The 24,013-nt window shown below is 46.9% G+C and overlaps 1 protein-coding gene across 3 annotated transcripts; it reads left to right on the forward strand.

The window, feature by feature from the left end:
* Positions 1-59: 59 nt before the first annotated feature.
* On the forward strand, positions 60-24,013 carry ABHD4 (abhydrolase domain containing 4, N-acyl phospholipase B). Of its 3 annotated transcripts, none has more exons than XM_058738471.1 (7): positions 60-180; positions 14,872-14,960; positions 15,998-16,370; positions 16,528-16,682; positions 18,617-18,728; positions 21,527-21,713; positions 22,449-24,013. In XM_058738471.1, exons 2-7 carry the CDS (start codon positions 14,921-14,923, stop codon positions 22,536-22,538), a joined length of 957 nt encoding a protein of 318 aa, XP_058594454.1. In that variant the 5' UTR covers positions 60-180; positions 14,872-14,920; the 3' UTR covers positions 22,539-24,013. The 3 variants fall into 3 exon arrangements, with proteins under 3 accessions (XP_058594454.1, XP_058594453.1, XP_058594455.1); XM_058738470.1 differs by lacking the exon at positions 60-180 and adding an exon at positions 10,850-10,964; XM_058738472.1 differs by lacking the exon at positions 60-180 and adding an exon at positions 10,944-11,073.

Below are 24,013 nucleotides of genomic sequence, written 5' to 3' on the forward strand. Positions count from 1 at the left end.
TTTCCGATTTGCCACTTTGCGCAGGCGTACACGCAGGCCAGGGCGCGAAACAACTAATGCGCAGACGCAGAATACATCCACAGAAAGAGCGCTGCGGCCAGAGAAAGCTAATGCGCCTGCGCAATGGATCTGTTCGTGGCCTGGAGACGTGTACTCTTTTTGTCCTACTTCCGCGGTCAGGTTGGTGACGCCCACAGTTGCTCTAGCAACAGGATAGCGTGAGAGAAAGAGCCCCGGGGATACGTTTTACAAAGGAAGGCGTAGCTCCCCTAGGATTCGGGCTTTCTTTGGACCACTGGCGTCTTCAAAGATTAACTGGATCGGAAGTGAGGCAATGTCTGGTGCTATCGGGGTTCAGCACCCGAGCCGCCGTAGCTGTTAAGGGCAGATGCCTGTCCCAGATCACTAGGGCAAGTTAAGTTCCCCTTCAGTGAAAAACACCGCTGCTAATCACTGCGCAAGCACTAGTTTACACTTGGTTATGGGCGGAGGGAAGTGTGGGACGGATGGAGGAGGGAGGGAGCTTGACCTCTACCTGGTCCTGAACTGGGACTGAGATCTCGCTCTGGGAGCGCTTACGAATAAGCACAGTAGAACCTAAATTGTAATTCAGCTGACATTTACTGGTCGCCTCCTCGTAGCGTTGTGCTAAATTGTAGGTACCGTTGGGCCAATCAGATATGGTCTCTTTTTTTTTTTTTTTAAGTTTGTTTTTTGAGGGAGAGAGAGAGCGCACCAGTGAGGGAGGGGCAGAGGTGGTGGGGAGAGGATCCGAAGCAGGATCGGCGCTGACAGTAGCGAACCTGATGTGGGGCTTGAACTCAGGATCCTGGAGATTATGACCTGAACCCAAATCGGATGCTTAACCCGCTGACCCACTCAGGGGCCCTTCAGATGCGGTCTTAAAGGGGCCTGTGTTTGGGGCGGGGAGCAAGAGAAAACAGTCGATTAATGTGAAGACAATAAATGATAAAGTTTAGCAACCTCTTACTCCAAGCTAGCATCTTGAATCCTGTGTAATATCCCAGAATATCAGCGTCAAAAGTCCCATAAGAGCATTGCTTGGTTCAAACCCTACCACCACCACCACCACCACCACCACCCCCAACTCATTTTGCAGGGGAAACTGAAGGTTTGTGGTTTTGTATTTAACAAGTGGAATTGCCTATTTTTACTTAGCGTTTTAACTTTTTTAAAAAATAAGATCCACTTTAATTTCTGGCTTTTGCTGCACTTTTAATTTCACATTAATCTGACCTTCCAGCTCAAGTTCATCTCATCTTTCAGCTGCAGGTTGTACATAACCAGGTGCTTTTTAAGCTTATTAACAAATTTGAGCTATCCTAGGTACTCAATCAAAATTCCTAAAGCAGCAAGTAAAGACAAGGGTTCTGCATTTTCATTTTTTACTTGTTAAACTGGAAGCTATATCACCATCAACAAATGTGCCATTTAGCAGTGGTGAGGAAAACCTTGGTCAGGTTCTAGAAAGAAAAGAAATAATTCGTGTCCTCAGAAAGCTTTATGGGGCACCTGGGTGGCTCAGTCGGTTAAGCGTCAGACTCTTGATTTTGGTCAGATCATGATCTCACAGTCCTGAGATCAACCCCAGGGTCAGGCTCCAAGCATGGAGCCTGCTCGTGATTCTCTCTCTCCTTCTGCCCCTAACCGCTGTGAAAAATAATGAATTAATTAATTAAAGGAAAGAAAGAAAGCTTTACAATCTATTTGAAGAGGTATATTCATATTCACACCCACAGAGATTTGCACTGCTGCTATATGAACTTAAGTGCAGTCTAAACTCTCTTATGTTTCTGAGAAGAAAAGGGAAAAAAAGTGTGAATAACCAGGCTGGTTCCCATTTCAATATAATAAAGCAGGAACCTTCAGTTTCTCTGACAAGTTGAACCTTTCTCCCTGCCTCATCAGCAAGTAGGAGGGTAGCTTCCTCACCAGTATTCAACTTCAGACTTTAAAGGCTAGGCTGATGTCTTTTAATCATTCAGGAGTGAATTTCTCAAGGGGTTTCTGTTCCATCAGCCAGGCTCCTTCCAGCAGTTTCTCCCTTATGCTTTGTCTGCCTTTGATCCATGTCAACTATCATCATTAGCATCTCCACAGGAACTCCCAAAGGGGGAAAGCAGAAGAAATGAAAAATACCAAATTCACTTACCAAGTGCATTCTTTTCTGAGACCTGCAAAGTCAAACACCAATATAATAAACTAAAGCTGTTCTGGACTACTTAAAACATCAAGAAAAGGTCTTGTTCTGTGTTCAGTTTATGATTCTATAATCACGGAAACATTTTTGACTTATCTGCCAATAGGAAATTGCTAATACTAGTATTGATTTCAATCGTTTGTACATTTATTCATTTTTTTAAATGTTCTTTTTGTTTGTTTTAGAGAGAGAGAGAGAGCACAGATGAGTGCGGAAGAGGGGCAGAGGGAGAGAAAGAATCATAAGCAGGCTCCATGCTCAGTGCTGAGCCCGACATGGGCCTCAAGCCCAAGAAGACCCTAGGATCATGACCTGACCCAAAATCAAGAGTTGGATGCTTAACCTACTGCACCACCCAGGAGATCTGATTTCAATAGTTAAAATCAAAATGTTAATATATGTAAAAATTCAGGGTCAGAATAATGGATAAGAATGCAGGCTTCCCAGTCAGCCAGTCCTGTGTTGGAACATTGATTCTGCTGTTTACTAATTGTCTAATTCATGACAAGTTAGTCTGGCAGCTCATTTTCCTTTTCTATGAAATGGAAATAGCAATAGCAAGATCATTGGAATGTTATGTTAAAAAGAGAGCCATAGGCCCAAAATGGCACTGCTTAGGCTTAGTCCTCAAACCAGGGCTTAATGCATATTAATGCAATCTAATTGCAGTTTCAACATCTCCCAGAAATGTAGTCTTAACCAGTCGGGAATTTTTCAGTCAGCACCAGTGAGTTTGCCACACAGGCCCTCTCCATCTCTCAAAGTTAGATAAGACCCCTTGCTTTCCCCCCTACCATGGAAAAGTGGCCTGAACAATCCTTTCCTTTGGCTAATAACTTTCTTGCCCTGCCCTCTTTCTATAAAAACCCCCCATTTTGTAAAACTCCTCAGCATTCCCCTCTATTTGCTAGATGAAATGCTACCCAATTCATGAATCGTTTTAAAAAGCCAATTAAGGGGCGCCTGGGTGGCGCAGTCGGTTAAGCGTCCGACTTCAGCCAGGTCACGATCTCGCGGTCCGTGAGTTCGAGCCCCGCGTCAGGCTCTGGGCTGATGGCTCGGAGCCTGGAGCCTGTTTCCGATTCTGTGTCTCCCTCTCTCTCTGCCCCTCCCCCATTCATGCTCTGTCTCTCTCTGTCCCAAAAATAAATAAAAAAAAAACGTTGAAAAAAAATTTAAAAAATAAGGAAAATAAAAAAAAATAAAAAGCCAATTAAGCCTTCAAAATTTACTTGGTTGACTTGTTTTTTAACAGTTGTGAGGACTAAATCAGATGTTGACACTAAGCACTTAACATAGTATTTGACACTCAGTAAATGTTTGTTCTTAACAACCATTAGTACCGGTGATTAACTATGATTCCTCTAGTTCTCTGAATAATTACAAGTTGGGCAAACCACAGAGCCCCAGTATTTGGGGCACGCAAGAGATGGCACTGAAAGACTACAAATTTATAAATTGAAGCTGAAGTCAGAATAGACCTTAGAGGTTTTATTACAAAAACACTGTTGGAGAGGGAAAAACTCTTCCCTCTAACCATCTTAGTTTTATTGGCCCTGTAAATTAGACTAAAAAAAGACAGATTAACAAGAGAAAACAAACAGAAGTTTACTAACATATGCATCGTATATACACATGGGAGTACCCAGTTATGAGTAACTCAAAGGGGTGGTTAGAACTTGGGCTTATATCACCTTAAAAAACAAAATTCAGCTGAGTACATTTCAAAGATCTTACTGGCTTTATCCAATGATCCATAATCAGGCAATATTCAATCTAACAGAAAGGAGCTCTGAGGAGCTATACAAAATGAAAGACTTTTATAGGCAGAAGGGAGCTGGAACTAGGAAGTTATAATGACAAAAAGCAGATTGGTTATATCAAGGTCACTTTCCTTCAGGGGGTGGCAGGGATCTATCAGGCACATTAACTGATTAAGGCTAATTAGGTAATTCCAGATTGTTACCATTTCTGGGAAAGTCAAAACTAATATTTGATGATGTAGGGCCTAGTATAAGTGACTCCATTTAGAGCCTGTTGCCTTGTTTGAAACAACATCACCTTAACAAAAAAGGAATACACTTTTGGAGAAATGACAAAGAAAAAAGACTGAGTTTCTAGGGCAGCAAATTGTGGGAAGGTAAAAATATATGAGGGAATTAATAAAAAATAAGGGTTAGTTAGAGTTTGTTACGTAGATTCCTCTGGTGCCCTCTCTGGGTTGATAAGGATCTAGAATGCTTCTGTTCTTCCTTTGTAAGGGGGGCGGGGGAGGGAGAAGGCACATCTACAAAGTTAAGTCTTGCTTTTACACAAATAGGAGGAGGCTGAGAGCTTTTCTTGTACCTGCTTCTTCTCAATTGCCTTTGGCTCAAAATAATCTTTATGGTACAGTGACATATTTTGGGGTGGCATGTTCTGCTATTCAACACTCAACATCATAAAACAATAGGAAAGTGGAGGGGCAAGATGGTCCCCTTACAGGCAAAGGCCATGACTTTACAGTGTCTCTGTACAGTAAGAAATGACACTCTTTATCAAAATACAAATCTTGCAGAGAAAAGGACTCTTCTAAAGAAAATCTCTGCATGGGAAAGAAGAGTTTTTTCCAATTCTTCTTCCCTGTATATTTTATCCTTCAGAGCCCTCCTTTTGCTTTTCTTAAGTATTGTATATAACAGCTCCACCTTTTAAGTTTGCCCCAGTGTGGCTAACACCCCCTTCTTTATATTTTTTAATGTAAGAAATGTGTATTCAGTCTTCACCCCTGTTCCTGGCACAGAGCTCCTAAAACTCTAGTAATTTCCTAAGTGATGATAAGAGCACTAGGAGAATCTTTTGTTATAATATTTGGTTTTGTCCTCAGTTTCTGTAATAGCTCCAGAGCAATAAAGGTGAAAAGAGCATCTTTTGTTACTCATAACAGGCCCCTTTGAACCACACTGGAATCTAAGTTAATGAAATGGCTTTTGGAAAGCCCTCAAGGGTAGGGACCGGTTGCCAGGGAAACTAACTCTGATTCCAGGGTAGGAACTTGAAGCCCCATCCTAGAGAGGAAAGGGGCTGAAGATGGAGTTCAGTCACCAATGGGCAATAACTTGATCAGTCATGCCTCTGTAATGAAACTTCCATTAAAGTAAAAAGGAAAAATTCGCCTAACCAGAGAGGTTTGGCAAATTTATGGGTTGCTGAGCACATCTGGGCACTGGGAGAGTGGTGTAACTGGGGACAACATGAAGGCTGTGTGCCCCTTCCCCCATGCCTTGCCCTATGCATCTCTTCCATATTGCTGTGCCTAAGTTGTATCCTTTTATACTAAATCAGTGTTAAAAAAAAAAAAAATTCAGCTGAGTAAATTTAAAGATCTAATTGACTTTATGCAAGAATTTATGAGTCAGGGAACATCCCATCTAGCAAATAGAAATGAGCTCCAAGGAGTTGTACAAAAATGGAAGGTTTTTGTAGGCAAGAGGAGGGTGGGACAAGGAAGCTAAAAGGATTATTCCAGGCAAGGTTACCTTCCCATAGATTAAGTCCCTGGGGTCTCAGTCAGATTGCCTCACCAGAGCTGACCAGGAAGTTCCAAAGGCAGAAACTGCAGTTAGGTTAGGTATTAAGTCTTGGTGAGGTTTTAGCAAAAGTGACTCCATTTTAGACCTTGTGAGCCATTCTAGCAATACAGTAATACAGTAAACTATTTTCCTGGGTTCTGTGAGCCATTCTAGCAAATTATTGAACCTCAGGAGGGGGTCATGGGAATCTCCAATTTGTAGCCAGTTGGAAGAAGCACAGGTGATAACCTGGACTTGATATTCTCCTGTTTATTTTATTTGTCATGTCAATTTGATTCTTCAGCTAGAAAGCAGAGGAAATTCTTCCTCATTTTTTGTTGTTGTTTTTTAATGTTTACTTATTTTTGAAAGAGAGACAGAGTGCGAGTGGGGGAGAGGCAGAGAGAGAGGGAGACACAGAATCCGAAACAGGCTCCAGGCTCTTAGCTGTCAGCACAGTGCCCGACGTGGGGCTCGAACTCACGGACCGTGAGATCGTGACCTGAGCTAAAGTCGGATGCTTAACTGACTGAGCCACCCAGGCGCCCTGGAAATTCTTCCTCCTTGACATAATCTTTGGGAGCCCAAATCTTTAAAGAAAACCCCTCATTTTTCCTCTCTAGTGCCCAGGAGTCTACTATATTGTGCTGTGCAAGGGCAGAACACTCTCCACACCATGGGACTGAACTTATCACTGCTTGAGGAACACTGTTCTATAGAATTTTCTGTGATGATGCAGATGTGTCTGTGCTGTCGGGTATGGCAGCCACCAAACATTTGTGGCTACTGAGCACTCAAATGTAGCCAGTTGTAACTAAGAAATTTTTTCATTTTTATTAATTTAAATCTGTTAAAAAGAAAACTACAGGCCCAGGGATGCCTGGCTAGCTCAGTCAGAAGAGCATGTGACTCTTGGTCTTGGGGTCATGAGTTCAAGACCCAGGTCGGGTGCAGAGATTACTTAAAAAAAAATTAAATCTAAAAAAAGAAAAAGAAAACCAAAGCCCCAAAATGGCTTCACTTACACCACATTCCCAAATCCAAGCTTTAGTACCTAATCTAATTGTAGTTTCAACATTCCCCAGAAATGTAGTCTTAACAGGTTAGTCAAGAATTTTTCCATCAGTGCCAATGAGTCTGCCACATGGGCCCTCTCCCTCCCCCAAAGGAAGAGAAGACCCCTTGCTTTCCCCTACTATGGAAAAGTGGCCTGAACAATCCTTTTCTTTTGCTAATAGCTTTCTTGCCCACCCTCTTTTTATAAAACCCTTCCATTTCATAAAACTCTTCCCCTCTATTTGCTAGAGGAGACACTGCCAGATTTTGAATTGTCTGTTTATTTTTAGGGAGAACACGAGTAGGGGAAAGGGACAGAAAGAGAGAGAGAAAATCCCACACCCCTGGGATCATGGTCTGAGCCCAAATAAAGAGTTGGTTGCTTGGGGTCCCTGGATGGCTCATTCACTTAAGCATCTGACTTCAGTTCAGGTCATGATCTTATGGTTCATGAGTTTGAGCCCCATGTCCTGCTCTGTGCTGACAGCTTAGAGCCTGGAGCCTGCTTCAGATTCTGTGTCTCTCTCTGCTCCTCCCCAACTTGTATTTTGTCTCTCTCTCTCTCTCTCTCTCTCTCTCTCTCTGTGTCTCTCAAAAATAAATAAACGTTTAAAAAAAATTTTTTTAAAAGAGTTGGATGCTCAACAGACTGAGCCACACAGGCACCCCTCATGAATTGTTTAATAAAGGCAATTAGATCTGCAAAATTTACTTGTTAAATTTTGTTTTCTAACAAACCTAAGTAGCCACATATAATTAATGGCTATCATATTGGACAAAACAACTTTACAACTATTCCACTCAGTTCCTATGTTTAATCTAAGGGTCATACCTTGTTCATAGTTCATTCAAAACACAGTCACACCCATTTGAAACCAAAGAATGTTCTATCCCTGCCAGACCTAATCTATCAGTTATCAGCTCCACCAACTCCTAGAATATTTAATGCAACTTATAGGCATAGGAAAGAGGGTTTGTCAAAATTAGTTTCCATCCATAAAGACCATATTAAAACTTTAATCATACAGGGGCACCTGGGTGGCTCAGTTTGTCAAGCATCCAACTTCGGCTCAGTTCATGATCTCAGGGTCATGAGTTCAAGCCCTGTGTCAGGTTCTGTGCTGACAGCTCAGAGCCTGGAGCCTGCTTCAGATTCTGTGTCTCCCTATCTCTCTGCCCCTCCCCTGCTCATATTCTCTCAAAAATGAATAAAACATTTTTAAAAATGTTTTTAAACTTTAATCATACATAAAATCACACATAATGGCAATAGACAGAAAATAGATTATTTTGTACTTGCACATAGTGTGTCTTGTCTTGAAGGTAAGGAGAAAATTTCTCTCCAGAGGCCTGCCTAGAACAGGCACTTAGAGTCTTCTCCAGTCTGTAATTCTAGCAGATCCAGCCCAATCCTAAATTATCCCAGCTCTGGGGACACCTTAAGGAATATATTGACTTTGGTTAAAAAAGGCATTTTCCATTTACACGTTTCCTACTTCCAAGTAGGAAGTACCTCATAAAGATGGTTTGGTGGGGCACCTGGGTGGTTCAGTGGGTTGTGCATCTGACTCTTGATTTTGGCTCAGGTCGTGATCTCACAGTTCATGGGATGGAGCCCCAAGTCAGGCCCTGTGCTCGGGATTCTCTCTCCGTATTTGCCCCTCTCCCCTGCGTGTGCATATGTGTGCTCTCTAAATAAATAAATAAACAAACAAACAAAAGATGGTTTTGCACACAGAAACAAAATACACTGCCTCCTGAGATGAAGTCTAGAGAGATACAGTATCAGTTCTAGCCAGGTCATCCTTGCCTCAAAAAACTGCTACATCTTAACAGGTTTTCAGAAAAAGGAGAGATTTTGTTGTCCTATCTTGAGATGATGAAGCCCAGAATTTCCTATAAGGTACAATTTAAAATACAGCTCCCAAAGCCTTGACACTTAGCATATTAGTTTATAGGTAATTGTTTACACAGCTGCCTCCTAGCTGGACTTTTTATCCATTTATTCATCCAGTCATTACTGAGTATCTACTCTGAGCCACACCCTGTTGTAGGTGCTGGCAGCAAAGCTGAGAACAAAACAGACAACCCTCCCCCATACCCTCTCCCCAACCTTCATTCAGTTCTAGTGAAGGGAAACTAATAATAAATTAGTAAACACAAAGGCACAATAATTTCAGATGGTGATAAGTGTTATGAAGATAATAAAATACAGTGATGTAAATAAATGTAAATAAAAATAGAGTGATTGGAGGTCTCTCTTAGACCCTGTGGTCAGGAGAGGCCTCAGAAGACAGGAGGTTTGAGCTGAGCTCCGAAAATAAAGCTTCCAGCCCTGCAAAGGGACAAACAGCCTGGGGTGGCAGCAGATAGAAAGTCTATGTTTACCACTAGAGCAGGCTGTCTATTTCCTTTTGATAATAGTATTCTTAGTGCCTAACATAAGGTTTGGCTTTGAATAGGTATACAGTAACAATAATAGTAATAAATTTTAGCATAAATGTACTAAATGTTTATTGGAATTATCTTGGTTAATCCTCACAAGACACAGTCAGGGGAAGAAAATTAAGAGACACTAAGTAATTTACCCAAATGCATGTAGTGGATATGTAGCAAAACCAAGACTACCCTTAACCCAGATTTCTGACCCCAGAAACAATGCTTCTAATTAACCAATGAGTCTCAGTGAACTCCAGCATCTAAAGGACTTCCTAAAAATGCAGTTTTTAGCATCAAGCCAAACCAACTAAATTAGAATCTCAGAGGTTAGGGATTAGAATCCTGAATTTGTAACAAGCCCTCCAGATGATTTTTATACACACTGAAGTTTAGAACCACTGCGCCCAGTTGAAAGAATGTATGCCACAACTCCACTCTTTATACTGCTTTGCCCCACATCTGGCAAATTCCTAGGTCCCTAAACTCTATACATGCCCATTCTCTTAAACTTTGAGGCCTTATAATGGTCATCAGATCAATTTAACACTGTGTAACAAAAAAGGAGAAATCTCAGAATCTAAGACCTGCAAGAGGGCTAATGAAAAACACATTGACAAACCCCGTCCCTGTCAGCATTCTCCCACTCACCCTCCATCACTCCTTAGTTTGGTTTTAATCTAACCAAGGGGATGACCTGAACCCCGACAACTCCCTCAACATTAGGACTTGTTTACCAGTTCAGGTAAGTTCTGGAGCCAGCCTCAAGATTTGGGTCCTCTGCTGAGCAAGCCTGAAGTAAGCTCCGGACCTAAGAGATAAGCCAGCCACCCCCACCCCCATGCCCCATATGGGATTCCAGCAACCTAGAGCAGACCCAGCCTTATAGATTAGTACTTCATTTGCCCTTCCTGAGGGTAGGGGAGGCAGGGATTCCCCAAACTGAGGGAGACCTGGCATTGAGCACATCTTTCCTGGGAACTAGGTTGGGAAATCTCCAGAGCACAAGAACTGCATCTTGGCACATGTCGCTAAAGTTTAGGGTTGCCAGATAAAATACAGGATGCCCAGTTATGTCCCAAACATTGCACGGGATGTACTTATTCTAAAAAAGCATTCGTTGTTTATCTGAAGTTCAGCTTTGGGCATCCTGTTTTTTATTTGCAAAACGTGGCAATGTACTTGAGTTACAGGCCCCCAGGCTCTTTGTAGAAACATTTAACCAATAGTAGTGTCTCCACAAGCATCTTAAGCATCACCTTACAAGAAACACCAGGAGGAGGATTTCAGCGGAGAGGGAGCTCTGCCGGGAAGCCCAGAGTTGGTGTGAGCGTGCAGGGGTAGTTTTGTCACTTTTTAACTAGGGCCGAACGAGGGCTGTGAGGGAGCCGGTTGTTTCAGTACTACCCATCTCCCTCACTGTCCCCCAAATGTGTGAGCAGGAATCCCGTCCTTTTCCGTGAGACCCCAGAGGCCCCTGTGCCGGCACGCAGACCCCGCCCGGCTCGACCACCAGCCGGGTTCAGGTCCCGCCTGGGCGTTCTGGGGACCTGCGCCTCCGCCCGGCGGCCCTGGCCACGCCCCACTTTGTTATCCGACCCTTTCCTGGGTCAGCTGGTGCTGGCGTCAGGCGGAGGGATGGGCTGGCTCGGCTCGACCCGGCAGGGCTTGTTTACTATGGCTGATGATCTGGAGCAACAGTGAGTTAATCCTGTGTCTTTCTCTTGCTCTCTCTCTCTGGGCCATGATCCCGGGACTGTCGGTGACTGAGGAACAGTTGTAGACACCTTCCCGCCTTTCCTTTTCCAGGTCGGCTTCATGGGAGGGCCCGGGGTTGCGTTTGCATGCTCTGCTTCTGCCCAGAAGAGGCAGCAGCAGAGCTCGGGGAGCGATGGTAGATTAGCTTGCCTGAGCCGGGGGACTCTGACTTTCCACGCTTAGTCTTCGCGATCGCTCCTCGCTCCTCTGGTACAGAGAGGTTAGACTTAGTGGTGATGGCCCAGATCCTCCGCGCAGCTCGTGGGATGCGGGCGCGGGGGTAGCAGCCGGGTCTGCTCACTGGGATTTGCCCCCAGAACGGTGGTCGGGGGGTGGCAAGGGCCTTTCTTAGCCCGGCAGGGAAAGGGCTCGCGAAGAAAAGAGAGAGGGCGCCGGCGCTGGGATTGTCTGGAGTAATGGGCTCGCAAGTTTCTTTAGTTCTTGCCTACTGAGACACTTAGCCGCTTCCCACTCTAGTTAATAACGTTTTTTAATCATCACGAGATCCTTAATGCTGTGCTTTCAGAATTACCGTTTTTGGGATTTGTTGACACTGTCTCAAGGGCATCAGGTTCGGGATGCCACCTGTAGGTAGTGTGGCTAGCAGTTCGCAGTCTGATAGAAGCAAGGAAAAGTTGCTTCCAGAATGACTCAGCTCCCAGCCAAGCCTTGGTTTCACCAGAACAGGGCCTCTCCTGGATCCTGTGTTCCTGCTTTTCAGAGCTGCAGAACTGGCAGCCTGCAAAACTAATTAACTTTATGACCATAGTATCTTCCTGAGCTTGAAGGAACTGCTCAGGAAGAGTGTTGCTTTCTGAAGATGACTTTTCCAAAAGGAAATTTACAATGGTTACGATGACTTAGGGAAACACAGATTAGAGCTGGTAGAGATGCAGGTAATTCAACTCTTTTTTACAGATGAAGAAGCCAGCACCCATGAAAGTTAGAGGAGACTTGCCCAAATCACAGAGGTCCAGAGCAGGCTTCTGACCCAACACAGAACTCCTTTTGCTTCACCTCCCAACGGGATAAGAGCCCTTTAGAGGGGAGAGACCACTCTGGCCAGGCCAAGTTCAAGGCTAAGTGACTTCTCTGCCCCTTGCCTCAATTTCCCACTCCAGCCCTCACATCCCCAGTAGTATTTAGCAAATGCAGTGTGCCAGATATCACTTCCAGTGCTTTAGAACATTTCTGGTGAAGAAGAGAGGCAAAGTAAAGCTTCTCCCTGAAGAATATCCTCTGAGCAGCCCATCGTGTTGTTCCATTGGACAGCGTTTCTCCTGAGCACTGCTTTGGGCAGATACAAGGCAATGTGGGGTCCACGTGTCATGGTCTGACTTGTCACAGTGTCTGATGTGGAGAGAAAGTCTGTCTCTTAAGACTGGCAAAATTCTGCGGTCTTGGTGCTCGTGCTTTAAGCCCACAGTAAGGAATTCCAGTGGAGTATTAAAAGGGTTGAGAGTCTCCATAGAATTGGATTGATTGAGACTGACAATTCTCATCTGGCTTAAGCCATTGATACACCACTCTTGGCTGAACCCTCAGTATTTCCTGCAAGCCTCTGGCAGTCCTTGAAGAGTTGAATGTAGGCAGCTTATGATTTAGCTGGGGGAAAAGAACTTTTATTGGAAATTTATCTTATGCTAGGCATTATTCTATGTGCATAAATGCACTTAATCTTTATGAGATCCCTATGAAGTAGATACTATTATTACCTCTCTTTTTTTTTTTAATGTTTATTTATTTATTTATTTATTTTTAAATTTTTTTTTTAACGTTTATTTATTTTTGAGACAGAGAGAGACAGAGCATGAACGGGTGAGGGGCAGAGAGAGAGGGAGACACAGAATCGGAAGCAGGCTCCAGGCTCTGAGCCATCGGCCCAGAGCCCGACGCGGGGCTCGAACTCACGGAGTGTGAGATCGTGACCTGAGCTGAAGTCGGACGCTTAACCGACTGAGCCACCCAGGCGCCCCTTACCTGTCTCTTAAAGATGAGGAAACTGACAGATAAAGGCTACATAATGTGCCCCAAATCACACTGCTGATAAGTGGCAGTGCCAGGATTAGAACTCTGGCTTCTGGTTTTAGATCACACTTCCTTTCAGAAAACGGAGACCGGGGGCGCCTGGGTGGCGCAGTCGGTTAAGCGTCCGACTTCAGCCAGGTCACGATCTCGCGGTCCGTGAGTTCGAGCCCCGCGTCAGGCTCTGGGCTGATGGCTCGGAGCCTGGAGCCTGCTTCCGATTCTGTGTCTCCCTCTCTCTCTGCCCCTCCCCCGTTCATGCTCTGTCTCTCTCTGTCCCAAAAATAAATAAAAAAAGAAAAAAAAAAAAAAGAAAACGGAGACCGTGTGAAGATGTGGTTATGTATTGTGAATTTGAAAAGCTGAGACTGGGGCCTGAGTGTCTCAGTCAGAAGAGCATTCAGCTCTTGATCTCGGGGTCATGACTTTGAGCCCCACACTGGAGATTACTGAAAAATAAATAAATAAATTTTAAACCTAATTCTCCTTTAAAAAAGAAAAAAAGAAAAGCTGAGGTACCTGCCCAGAGGAAGGGTACGGAGAACCCTGGATCTGAGGTCTGGGTTGTACTTCTGCTTGTTCTCACCAGCAGCATGGCCTCTTTGGGCATCAGTTTCATCTGTAAAATAAAGAGGCTGGACTAGATGATTCCTAAGGAACCATCCTAATCTAAAATTCTGTGCTTCAGATGGTGTATCAGGATGTCCTGTGTGTGTGGCCAAGAGGATAAGTAATGGTTGTCCTCGTTCCCCCACAAAATACCCCTGCCTGAGTATGTCGATATTGAAAGACCCTTCCTGTAGCTGGTGGTATCCACCTTGTAATTCCTTCATTCAGGCACAATTCAAGAGAAATATCATACAATGGAAAAGGAGTAGTAAACTCATTTGTTGAGTGTCCAGTTTGTCCCAGGCACGTTATGAGGTCTCTCAACATATCTAGATGCTCCAACACTGGTTATTTATCAGGCCAAAGCCATTCTGCTTGTAAATGGTGATAGTGTGATGGCAGAACCAGAGGGGGTTGTTGTTTTGTTTTGTTTTGTTTCCCCTCCAAAACTGGTGCTTTCAATCTCTACCCTGAAATGACTTCAATTTCCTTGGGCATAAAGGGGCCGGCAGGATGGATTCTCTCTATTTTACCTCATACTATTGGAGGTGAGGACATATGTGAGCTTTGTAGGCATTTTATAATCTGGAAAAACAAAGCCAGAGGCAACCTGGGAACGCAATCACAGCAGGACTTGAACCCAGGTCTCCTGCCTTCTTCTCCGTTCCTGTCCCATCTCATTGTTCCAGGCTGGACTGATTGATTACGTGAGAGCCCAGCTGGGCACTGACCTTGCTCTGTTCTTCTAGGGGCTTAGAAGAGGGCATGCACAAACCCCAAGGCCCTGCCAGGAGGGCAGATGGCATGGGAATTTGTCCTACCCTAAAGGAACATCCGGTCCTGGGGATGGCAAAAGATAAAGATAATTGAAACATTAGTTAATAGTTGGCATTTTTTCTCTTGTGATCTCCTTGAACATTATGATAACCAGTAACAAAAGTTATAAAGCTCAAATGAGATAATAAATGTGAAAGAGCGTTGCAAACTGTAAAGTGTTATACACACGGCATCCTGAGTATCTGTTGAAACAAAGGGCATGTTGTTACCAGCCCTTTGCTGGAGAAGAGTAACAGTCTATCAGGCAGCAGGGAATTGCTGACCGCCACAGCGGCAGGTCTTCTGAGCCTGGGAAACACCCCGATAACTCTTGTAACTGTCAGCAAGGCTGAGAGTGTCAATGTTGCCAATGATTGTCATCGTGTCTCCTTGTCTCAGGCCTCAAGGCTGGCTGAGTAGCTGGCTGCCTGCTTGGCGCCCCACGTCGATGTCTCACCTGAAGAATGTGGAAGCCAGGATCCTCCAATGTGAGTAGGAGGGATGGTTTATCCCACCTCCATCAAGAGGCCCAAGGAGGATACAGGATCTCTCCAGAGCCTAGTTGACAGAACCCACAGATTTTTGATTAATTAATAGTGCTTGGGGTGGGAGTAAGTGGTGTCAGTGGTTTGAAGGGAGAGATTTGCACTGAGGATACCATATTGTGTGATAGTGATTTTTCGACATCTCCCTTCCTGTCCATCATGCTGGTTCCTGACACATCCCATAACTTCACTTCAAAGCCAGTACCAACTGTCAACACAACACACACACACACACACACACACACACACACACACACACTCATCTATATATTCTCTCTTTCCCTCCTTCCTTCTCCCCCCATTCTTCCCTCCTTCCTTCTTCCCCCATTCTTCCCTTCTTCCTTCTCTCCCTCTCTCTTCTTCCAAACACACATGCCCTTCTCAGCTTTACCACCTTCTACCTAAGGACCAGCAGCAATCCTCTGTTCTCTAATATTGCTCTCTTTGTATTCTATCCAGTTAGGCACACCACCTACCTGGTTACTACGGTAGTTTGGGATTCCAACAGATCAACTATCAAGAGCAGCATTATGTTGGGGCAAGGCATCCCATGATTGGCAGCAGCCACAGGCTCAGACAAGACCCTTGAGTCACGTCTGCCTGGTTTCCCTTATGATCTTTCCTGCCCTGCATCCACTGCCTCAGCCACAGATACCTTCTCTTCCCATGGGCCTGAGGAAGTAGGGCTGCAGAGCAGTCACAGCTCTCAAGCGTCCACTCAGGATCCAGGCAACTTCCCCCCCAAGCAGCTCTGTCACAGAGCAAGCACTGCCCTGTGAGAGACTAGATGGTCTACAAATAGTGCTTGGAGTTCATCTCTTAGGGCGTATGGGTCAGAAGGTTGTGAAAGGAAGGAGGTGAGGCAGGTCAGGAGGGATTTGGCAGTGGAGAGAGAAAGCCAAGGAATGGTAGTCCAGGCAAAGTGATGGTGCTGTCAGAAAACAGTCTTACTGCTCTGCCCTGGATTCCCGTCTCCCCAGGCCTCCAGAACAAGTTCCTGGCCCGATATGTGTCCCTCCCAAACCAGAACAAGATCTGGACGGTAACCGTGAGTCCCGAGCTGAGGGAACGTACCCCCCTGGTGATGGTACACGGCTTTGGGGGTGGCGTGGGCCTCTGGATCCTCAACATGGATTCACTGAGTGCCCGCCGTACCCTGCACACCTTTGATCTGCTTGGCTTTGGGCGAAGCTCGAGGCCAACATTCCCGAGGGACCCAGAGGGGGCTGAGGATGAGTTTGTGACATCAATAGAGACGTGGCGGGAGACCATGGGGATCCCCAGTATGATCCTCCTCGGGCACAGTTTGGGAGGATTCCTGGCCACCTCTTACTCTATCAAGTACCCTGAAAGGTAAGGAAGAGCCACCCCTCTTGCTCATGACCTAATTCCCTCTCCCACTGGGAACCTTACAGTATTAGTTTCCAGTGGGTCTCTTCTTCCGGGGCAGTTTAAGGGCTGTGGTACCTCTAAGCACATACAACTTGTTTTTCCCTTTTTCCTCCCATAGAGTTAAACACCTCATCCTGGTAGACCCATGGGGCTTTCCTCTTCGACCGACTGACCCCAGTGAGATCCGTGCACCCCCAACCTGGTTCAAGGCTGTGGCGTCTGTCCTAGGGCGTTCCAATCCACTGGCTGTTCTACGAGTAGCTGGGCCCTGGGGTGAGTAGCCTGCAAAGAAAGAATCTATCTCCTCAACCCAAGGCTGTGCCATTCTAGAAGCCCCATTGCATCCAGCCTCCCACCATCCCCACTTGTCCAGGAGAGGTGGGAATAGACCTGGCATTGTTATTTAAAGCTGTTAATCTGAACTAGATCTCTTTGTCCGCATTTTCAGAAGGTTCTTTTTTTTCCTTCATCTGCATGCAAAAACCTTTCCTGTGTGGGGCACAGATAGAGCAGAACTATCACTCTGTGCCTTGGCTAGACCCCCAGAGAGAGAGAGAGAAGGAGGCCATGAAGTGACTCTTCCTCTGCTGAGTTCTTATGCTACATATGTGAGTATGTGGCACATACAATCACATGTTGGTGATTCGGTATGGTAACCACCACTGGATACCATCTCTGCAGCTCACCCAGCACCTGTGGGAGGGAGATGTCAGAACCAGAGCCTCCAACATGACCCACAGTGGCAGGCAAGCCCCTCTAGACCATGGCCTACTCCGGTTAGGTATCACATCTTCCCCACTTAGAAGTAGTCAGCAAATTTTAATGGGTGAGGAGAGGAAAGGAAGTCGGGGAAAACCAGCCATAGTAAGTAAAATTCGTAGGTCTCGGCCTTCTGACCTCATCCTGCCAGCACCCTTCCTTTCTGGGGGGGCTTTTTAATCTGATGAAGTAACAAGCAGATTCCCTCTGTAGAAAAGATTGTGGACCCCCTATCTTGCAGTGACGGCTTATGTACACATAGTAATATTCAGTTGCCAATTACTACATATTGATTGCTAATGACTAAATAAGAGTTGTCTCTCTACGCCCTTCAAGAGAAACAGAATGACTTTGGATAAAAGAGAAAAATGAGCATTTGAGTAGAGGTAGGAGCTTAGGAAGAAAGGAAGGATATCAAGAGACAGGTGCAAAAGAAGAGTAAATGAGCAGAGAGCTGACCCTCTTAGAGTTCCCAGCACTCTGGACTCCATCAGACCCTCTGGAGCCCTTTTCCAGAGAGAAGTTCTGCTCTAACCACTCTCCCCATTTCTCGACTTGCATCTGGCCAAGTTCACGCATGGGCCTCAAAGCCAGTATGGTTGGGCAGTTGGCTGGCAGCCATGGAGGAGGACCAGGGCCCAGAGGATCCTGGCTGTGCCTCCATCTCAACACCTTGATCCTCAGATGCAGAGAGAAGACCAGGAGAGAGAGCGAGAGATCAGAAGTTGACCATCAGGCCCAATTGTTAGTCTGTTTTAGGTGCCCTACTGCTTATGTGTGTGCTCTAAAGGAAGGTGAAGGGAACAGATTGCTCTAAAACAGCAGCCCAAGTCTGACATGCCAGAGTTAAGTTTACTTCTCCACTCGTATTCTATTACAGACCTGAACATGAGAGGCCTCTTGGCAGGTGGTTTCATCTGCAACCTTCAGAATATTAAAAGGCCCTAAGGGTCTCAGGGTGCCTGGCTGGCTCAGTCGGTAGAGCATGGGACTCTTGATCTCAGAGTTATGAGTTTGAGCCCCTTACTGGGTGTAGAGATTACTTTAAAAAAAAAAAAAAGGCCCCAAGAGTCTCAGGGAGAAAGAACTTAGTTCAGACTGTGGGAGAAAAGCATCTCAGCCATGGACTCTTGGGCTTGAGACCCTTAGAGGAAAAGAGCTTGGGACTTCCTTGAACTGAAAATAACCTGCTTCCTTAGTGACACTGGACTGTCTGCCTTCTTTGGTAACCAACTGACTCTCAATTTGTAGTCATCTGGAGCTCCCTGACAGCTCACACACTCTGTCTGCCACTATCGAGTTAAATGTAGGAAGTAAACAAACCCCTAGAGAAATAACATTTGGTAAAGTTGTCCAAGCAAACGTAACACAGAAGTCTTCCTGCACACCCCCACCACCGCCCCCCGCCCCCCAAACTGGCCACTCCCATGTTTTTCTCTCCCCTCCAGGGCCTGGCTTGGTACAGCGATTCCGGCCGGACTTCAAGCGCAAGTTTGCAGACTTCTTTGAAGATGATACTATATCTGAGTATATCTACCATTGCAATGCACAGAATCCCAGGTGAGGGCGGCTCCCAGAGCCAGCTCGGAGTGCACAGGTTTGGAGATGAAACTCCAGCTGGTAGAAAAACTCCAGAACTTTGTTGCAATGCATCTTGCACAAAGCTCTCATTCACTTAGGGGAACGCAGGCACTAGCAGGCTCAATTATTTCCAGAGACCTCCCCAGGGATGGGCCCAAAGGGATGGAGAAGATAATAGATTGATGAAACATGCTGCCCATCTCTAGAGGAAGACTCTTACTCTCCCCTGGAGATAGGCAGTTAGCCTGACAGGCAAGAGTCTGGAAAACATTTTAAAAGATTTTTAACTGAAAAAGTGATATGAATATGTGGTATTTTTTTAAAGGCAGAGAGAGAAAAAAAGAAAGAAAGAAAGAAAGAAAGAAAGAGAAAGAAAGAAAAGGGAAAATCTTCTCCCTCCCAGCCTGTAGTTCTCAAATTTCCTTGCTGTTTCCAGTCTGAGATATTATGTGACATTGCTTCAGAGAACTTCTTTGCACATCTTCTTTTGCACACACGTGACTAGATCTGTACATTCCTACAAGTAGAATGGCTGGTGGAAAAGTGTGATTTAAAACCTAAATTCTGTACACCATGAAATGCTTACTGTTGGGACAGGAACTCCTTCCACGCCTTTTGAACATTTTGGGGTGTCCCCAGAATCTTGAGAGGTTCCTATCTATGACTGCTCACACAGCAGGCCCCACAAACCTGCTGATCTGCATTCTTGGCACCTGAGAGCCAGGGCAGAGTCAGGGAGGTTATCTTCCTCTCAGGCAGTGCCCTGTGAGTGGCTGATACAGGAGGATCTGTGGGTGGCACCGCCTCTGTGGAGACCTCAGCCAGCTTGCTGTGGGGCATCTGGGGGAAGCCAAGGACACCGGAGCAGCAGCACTGCCCCGCCTCATGCCAGGCCTGTCCAGGTCACCCATCGTGAGCCCAAAGCTGTGAAGATGGTGGGGGGTTGCATTCCAGCATTACTGTCTGAGCATTAGCCTCACACCCAGCTGGCTTTGGGGCAGCGTGGGAACTGTCTAGCCAGCATTCCGCATGAGCTCAGCTAATTGAAGGGCCCCGCTGAAGCAGCAGTATTGAAACTCAGCTCTGCAGTCAAATCAGGTAGCCCTCTGCTTCCTGCTCTCGACCCCTCTGTCAGCCCCCACTGGGCTCAGTGCCAGTCTCCTACCCCAGCTCCCTCCTCACAACTTTCCCCAGTCCCAGACCTAGTTGTGTGCAATGAATGGCCTCCCAATCTAAGCCTCAGAATATATAATCACGCAGCTCCTTTGTGTCCTGGGGAAAGCAGAGATGACATCAGTGATAGCCCTCTCTGCCTAACACCATCACTCAATTTAAAAAAAAATTTTTTTTTTTAATGTTTATTTGTTTTTGAGAGAGAGAGAGACGGAGTGCGAGCAGGGGAGGGGCAGAGAGAGGAAGACACAGATTCTGAGGCAGATTCCAGGCTCTGAGCTGTCAGCACAGAGCCCGATGCAGGGCTCGAACTCACAAACAACGAGATCATGACCTGAGCTGAAGTCAGACGCTCAATGCACTGAGATACCCAGGCGCCCCACCATCACTCACTTTTATAACCACCTGAGTGTTTCTGAGTTGTAACCCTGACAGGCCCGTAGTAACTCTTACCAGTCCCTTGGAAAACATGACATTTGGCCAAGAAGAAATATGTGGGGGCTACCTACTCTGCTCCACCTAACCTGAGGGGCCCTGTACATGTCATTTTCTTCAATGAAGGAATAAAGAAGATATAATTCCCCAATTTGTAGATGAAAACATTAAAATGTATTCTGGTTACATGACCGGCTAAGAAAATACAGCCAGAATTTGAACTCCTGTCTCTCTGACTTCAGAGTCCATAGTTTTCCACCATGCTGCTATGTCTGAAGGAAGAACTCTGTTTCTGCTGGCCTGTGCAGAACTCAGGCCCGCCTTCATTCCGGGGCTCCAAAGGAGGGGGGACACAATACCTGAACAGGCTGAGCCTGGCGGGCAGCAGTCTCCCGAAGCACCCCGCCTCCTGCCTCCTGCCTCCTGCAAAAGCTGCAGAGCAGCTCAGAATGTCAGCTTCCTCCCCAGCCCTGCAGACCCCTTATGCTCCTCTCGGTCAGCTCTGCCTAAGGAGATGGCCGGGGAGCAAAGTAGATTAGATGAGCCTTGCTTCTCACAAAGTACGGCTCCCCCTGGGTCCTCACAAGACTGGTAACAATCCCATCAGGAAGCCCTTTGCACTGCTATAGTATTTGCTCTTCACTACCCCTCTAACATGAGCCCTTCGCCCCTCTCCTTCACCCCCAGCAAGCTAAGCCCCTAGTCCATTCTCTTCCTGCTCCACCACCCTTTCATGATTCTTGGGAAATCTGATGTTAAATAATCATATGATTAGCTATTTAACGCCTGCCTCCCCAAAATGTGGGATAATCGTGAGCTCCAGCAGGGCCGGCACCACGTGAATCTGACTCCTGCGTCCCTACACTCAGCCCAGGGCATGACATGTCAATATTTGTTGAGTAAATGTTAACCATTGCATCTTTGGACAATTCTCAGTGTCCGGGGTTTTCATACGTGTGTCCCTTCCTAACTGTCTTCTGTGCTGGGAGGCCTCCACAGATTCGGGCCTACCTCCTAATCTTATCAGGATTTAAGGCGCCCAGTGCTGGGGCCTGAGAGGGACACACAGGACAAGGATACTGCCCCAGCATCTGAAGAGACCAAAACGTTGACACTTTATGCTGCAGGGTTTATTCTACTAATTGCCTCACCGTGTTTTGCTCCTTCAGTGGTGAGACGGCATTCAAAGCCATGATGGAGTCCTTCGGCTGGGCACGGCGCCCCATGTTGGAGCGAATTCACTTGATTCGAAAAGATGTGCCCATCACCATGATCTACGGGGCCAACACCTGGATAGATACCAGCACAGGAAAGAAAGTAAAGATGCAGCGGCCGGATTCCTATGTCCGAGACATGGTATGTTGGCCCGCCAAGGCACAGGATTGAGGTGGAAATGTGGTGCGTTGAATCCCTGCACACAGTGATTAGCTCTGGGCATGGATGAGCCTTGGGATGGAGAAGGGGGATCAGAGAGTTGGGGGGAAAAAGGAATGGACAGATGGGGATGGTGTAGTGCGTTTGAAAGGGCTGACTCAGTAATACCGTCATCAGGGGCTTTCATTCTTGCTTAGCACGGTCCAGGGAAATGACTGGTTCTCGTTCAGTAGCTGGACACAGACAGCATGATGCCACTCCAGACCCCCTGTCCCACCCAATACCAGAGCCATGAACAGTAGAGCAAGTAGTAAAGGCTGCCCAGAAGCCTTCCCACCACATTCCTGCCTTCCCTTTTTCTTATCCCTCTCCACCCCCATTTGCTAATGAATGCTTAATTAGGCTGGGTGCCACGTATGGGCCCTGGTTCATCAGACCTGTAGATGAAATGAGCAGATAGCGGTGGGGCTGGCATTGAAGGAGGTACAGTGAATAACCAGAGGAGAAAATGAATGGGACCTTGGGATTCATGGACCCCTCCCCCTGCATGGAAAAGTGCCCAGATTCTAGGAGAAAGGTGGACCGATGTTTCTGGTAAGTGCTCATAGGTGATGGGCAAGCAGGTATAAGGGAAAAAGAATCGGTGTGAGACACCAGTTTCCGGTGCCCCGAATAAAGGGCCTTTCCACCCCTGGCGGGCTCTTCCTCTCTCCATAGGAGATTGAGGGTGCGTCGCACCACGTCTATGCGGACCAGCCACACATCTTCAATGCTGTGGTAGAAGAGATCTGTGACTCCGTTGACTGAGATGCTGTCCGTAGAGGAAGAGGAGAAAGCCAGAGAGTCGCTCTCACCTCCCTGTCCGCTTACTCGCCCCTGTGTCCTTTCCTCACCGACTAACACGTGCCAGCCAGGCAGTCTTGGGCTGTCCCCAGCGCAGGACCACAGTGAAAAAGCGCATTCCTGAGCCCACGCTAAGGGTTGGAGGCAGAAGCCATGAGAGGCCTTGAGCTCCCCTCCCCGGGGAAGAACATAAAGGGTTGCATAGTGCCACCCATTCTCTCCATGCCAAGTGTCCCCCAGATGGTCGTTGTGAAGGGATCGCACGAGTCATGCTCCCTCCCTGAGCCAAAGGGAGGGCGGCCTCTTCCCCTGGGTGAAGGAGAGGCTCCCAGCAGCCTTTCCCAGCTCTGGAGTGTTTTGTGGGGGTAGGTTCCAAGCAAAAACATCTTCCTCCATCACCCCCTAGTCTCCATTCCTTGCCTGTTTTGTCCAGATTCTGATTGGGAGCTAACTACCAACTAACTACTAACTTCTCAACTACCAAGAATAGGTCCCAGAGCTCCCTTGACCTGCCGAGTGCCGCCCACACCCCCCCCCCCCCCCCCCCCCCACCCATGACCTAAGAAGTCCTATTCAAAGCCCTCATGAGTGGATGAGGAGCAGGCCAGGGCAGGACATGGCTGGCCCATGGTGATACAGCTCTGCTCCAGGAGAGCTAAGGCCAGAACCCAGGTCTGCTGACACCCAGGACTCATCGCTGACTCTATTTTGCTAAAGTCTAAGGCAGGCACCATTGCCATGAGTCTGGTCCTAGTCACTGGCCATAGGTGAGCCCATCCCTGTCCCACATTCTAGCCCCATTGTGCAGGGGTGCCACTGTCCTGTCCTGTGTCTCAGCTCCAGATGCCTGAGCTGGGGACACTCCAGGGCTTCCTTCCCTTGCCCCCTCATCCTCCCAACTGGGAGGCCTCTTGGCCTCCCTCTGTGCCTTGGGCCTGAAGCCCCACCTGTAGTATAGAGCAAAGGTGGCCCCTGGTGGAGAGACAGGGAAAGGCCCTTCAACCCCAGGGCTGTGTCTGGATTCCTTACTCCCCCTAGTATCTGCGGGGCTTTTCTACTGTCCCCAGGGCCGAAGCCCACTGTGAGCCCCTGCCCACGGTCCAGTGGAGAGCCTCCAGCCAGCAGTTCCCTGTCCTCGTCAGCCACAGGATGGTTCTCACTGCCTGGCCCTCCATCCCTGCCATCTGTCCCCACAGTCACCAGCCCATCCCACCCCCCAACTACCTGTCAACTGTCTCCCAGGGGCTGGTTCCGGGTGCTGCTCTGAGGTTCTGGGCAGCAGGCTGGGCCTGGCCCCGGAACCAGGGCAGCTCCTGTCTGCTCCCGTTTTGTAAAGCCAACCCTTTCACCAGAATAGTATTAACTCCTGGTGCTTTGTACTACTGGTCCGGCTGCCTTGGGCTCCTTTTCTATATTAATAAAGAAATGAGTGAAAACTG

Source organism: Neofelis nebulosa, chromosome 7 (assembly GCF_028018385.1).
Source record: "Neofelis nebulosa isolate mNeoNeb1 chromosome 7, mNeoNeb1.pri, whole genome shotgun sequence".
Lineage (NCBI taxonomy): Eukaryota > Metazoa > Chordata > Mammalia > Carnivora > Felidae > Neofelis > Neofelis nebulosa.

Coding starts and splice junctions, on each gene's coding strand:
- ABHD4 (XM_058738470.1), top strand. CDS start 10,903: ATGGGCTGGCTCGGCTCGACCCGGCAGGGCTTGTTTACTATGGCTGAT. Junction 16,371..16,527: donor TCTATCAAGTACCCTGAAAG/GTAAGGAAGAGC, acceptor TTCCTCCCATAG/AGTTAAACACCTCATCCTGG. Junction 18,729..21,526: donor TGCAATGCACAGAATCCCAG/GTGAGGGCGGCT, acceptor TTGCTCCTTCAG/TGGTGAGACGGCATTCAAAG.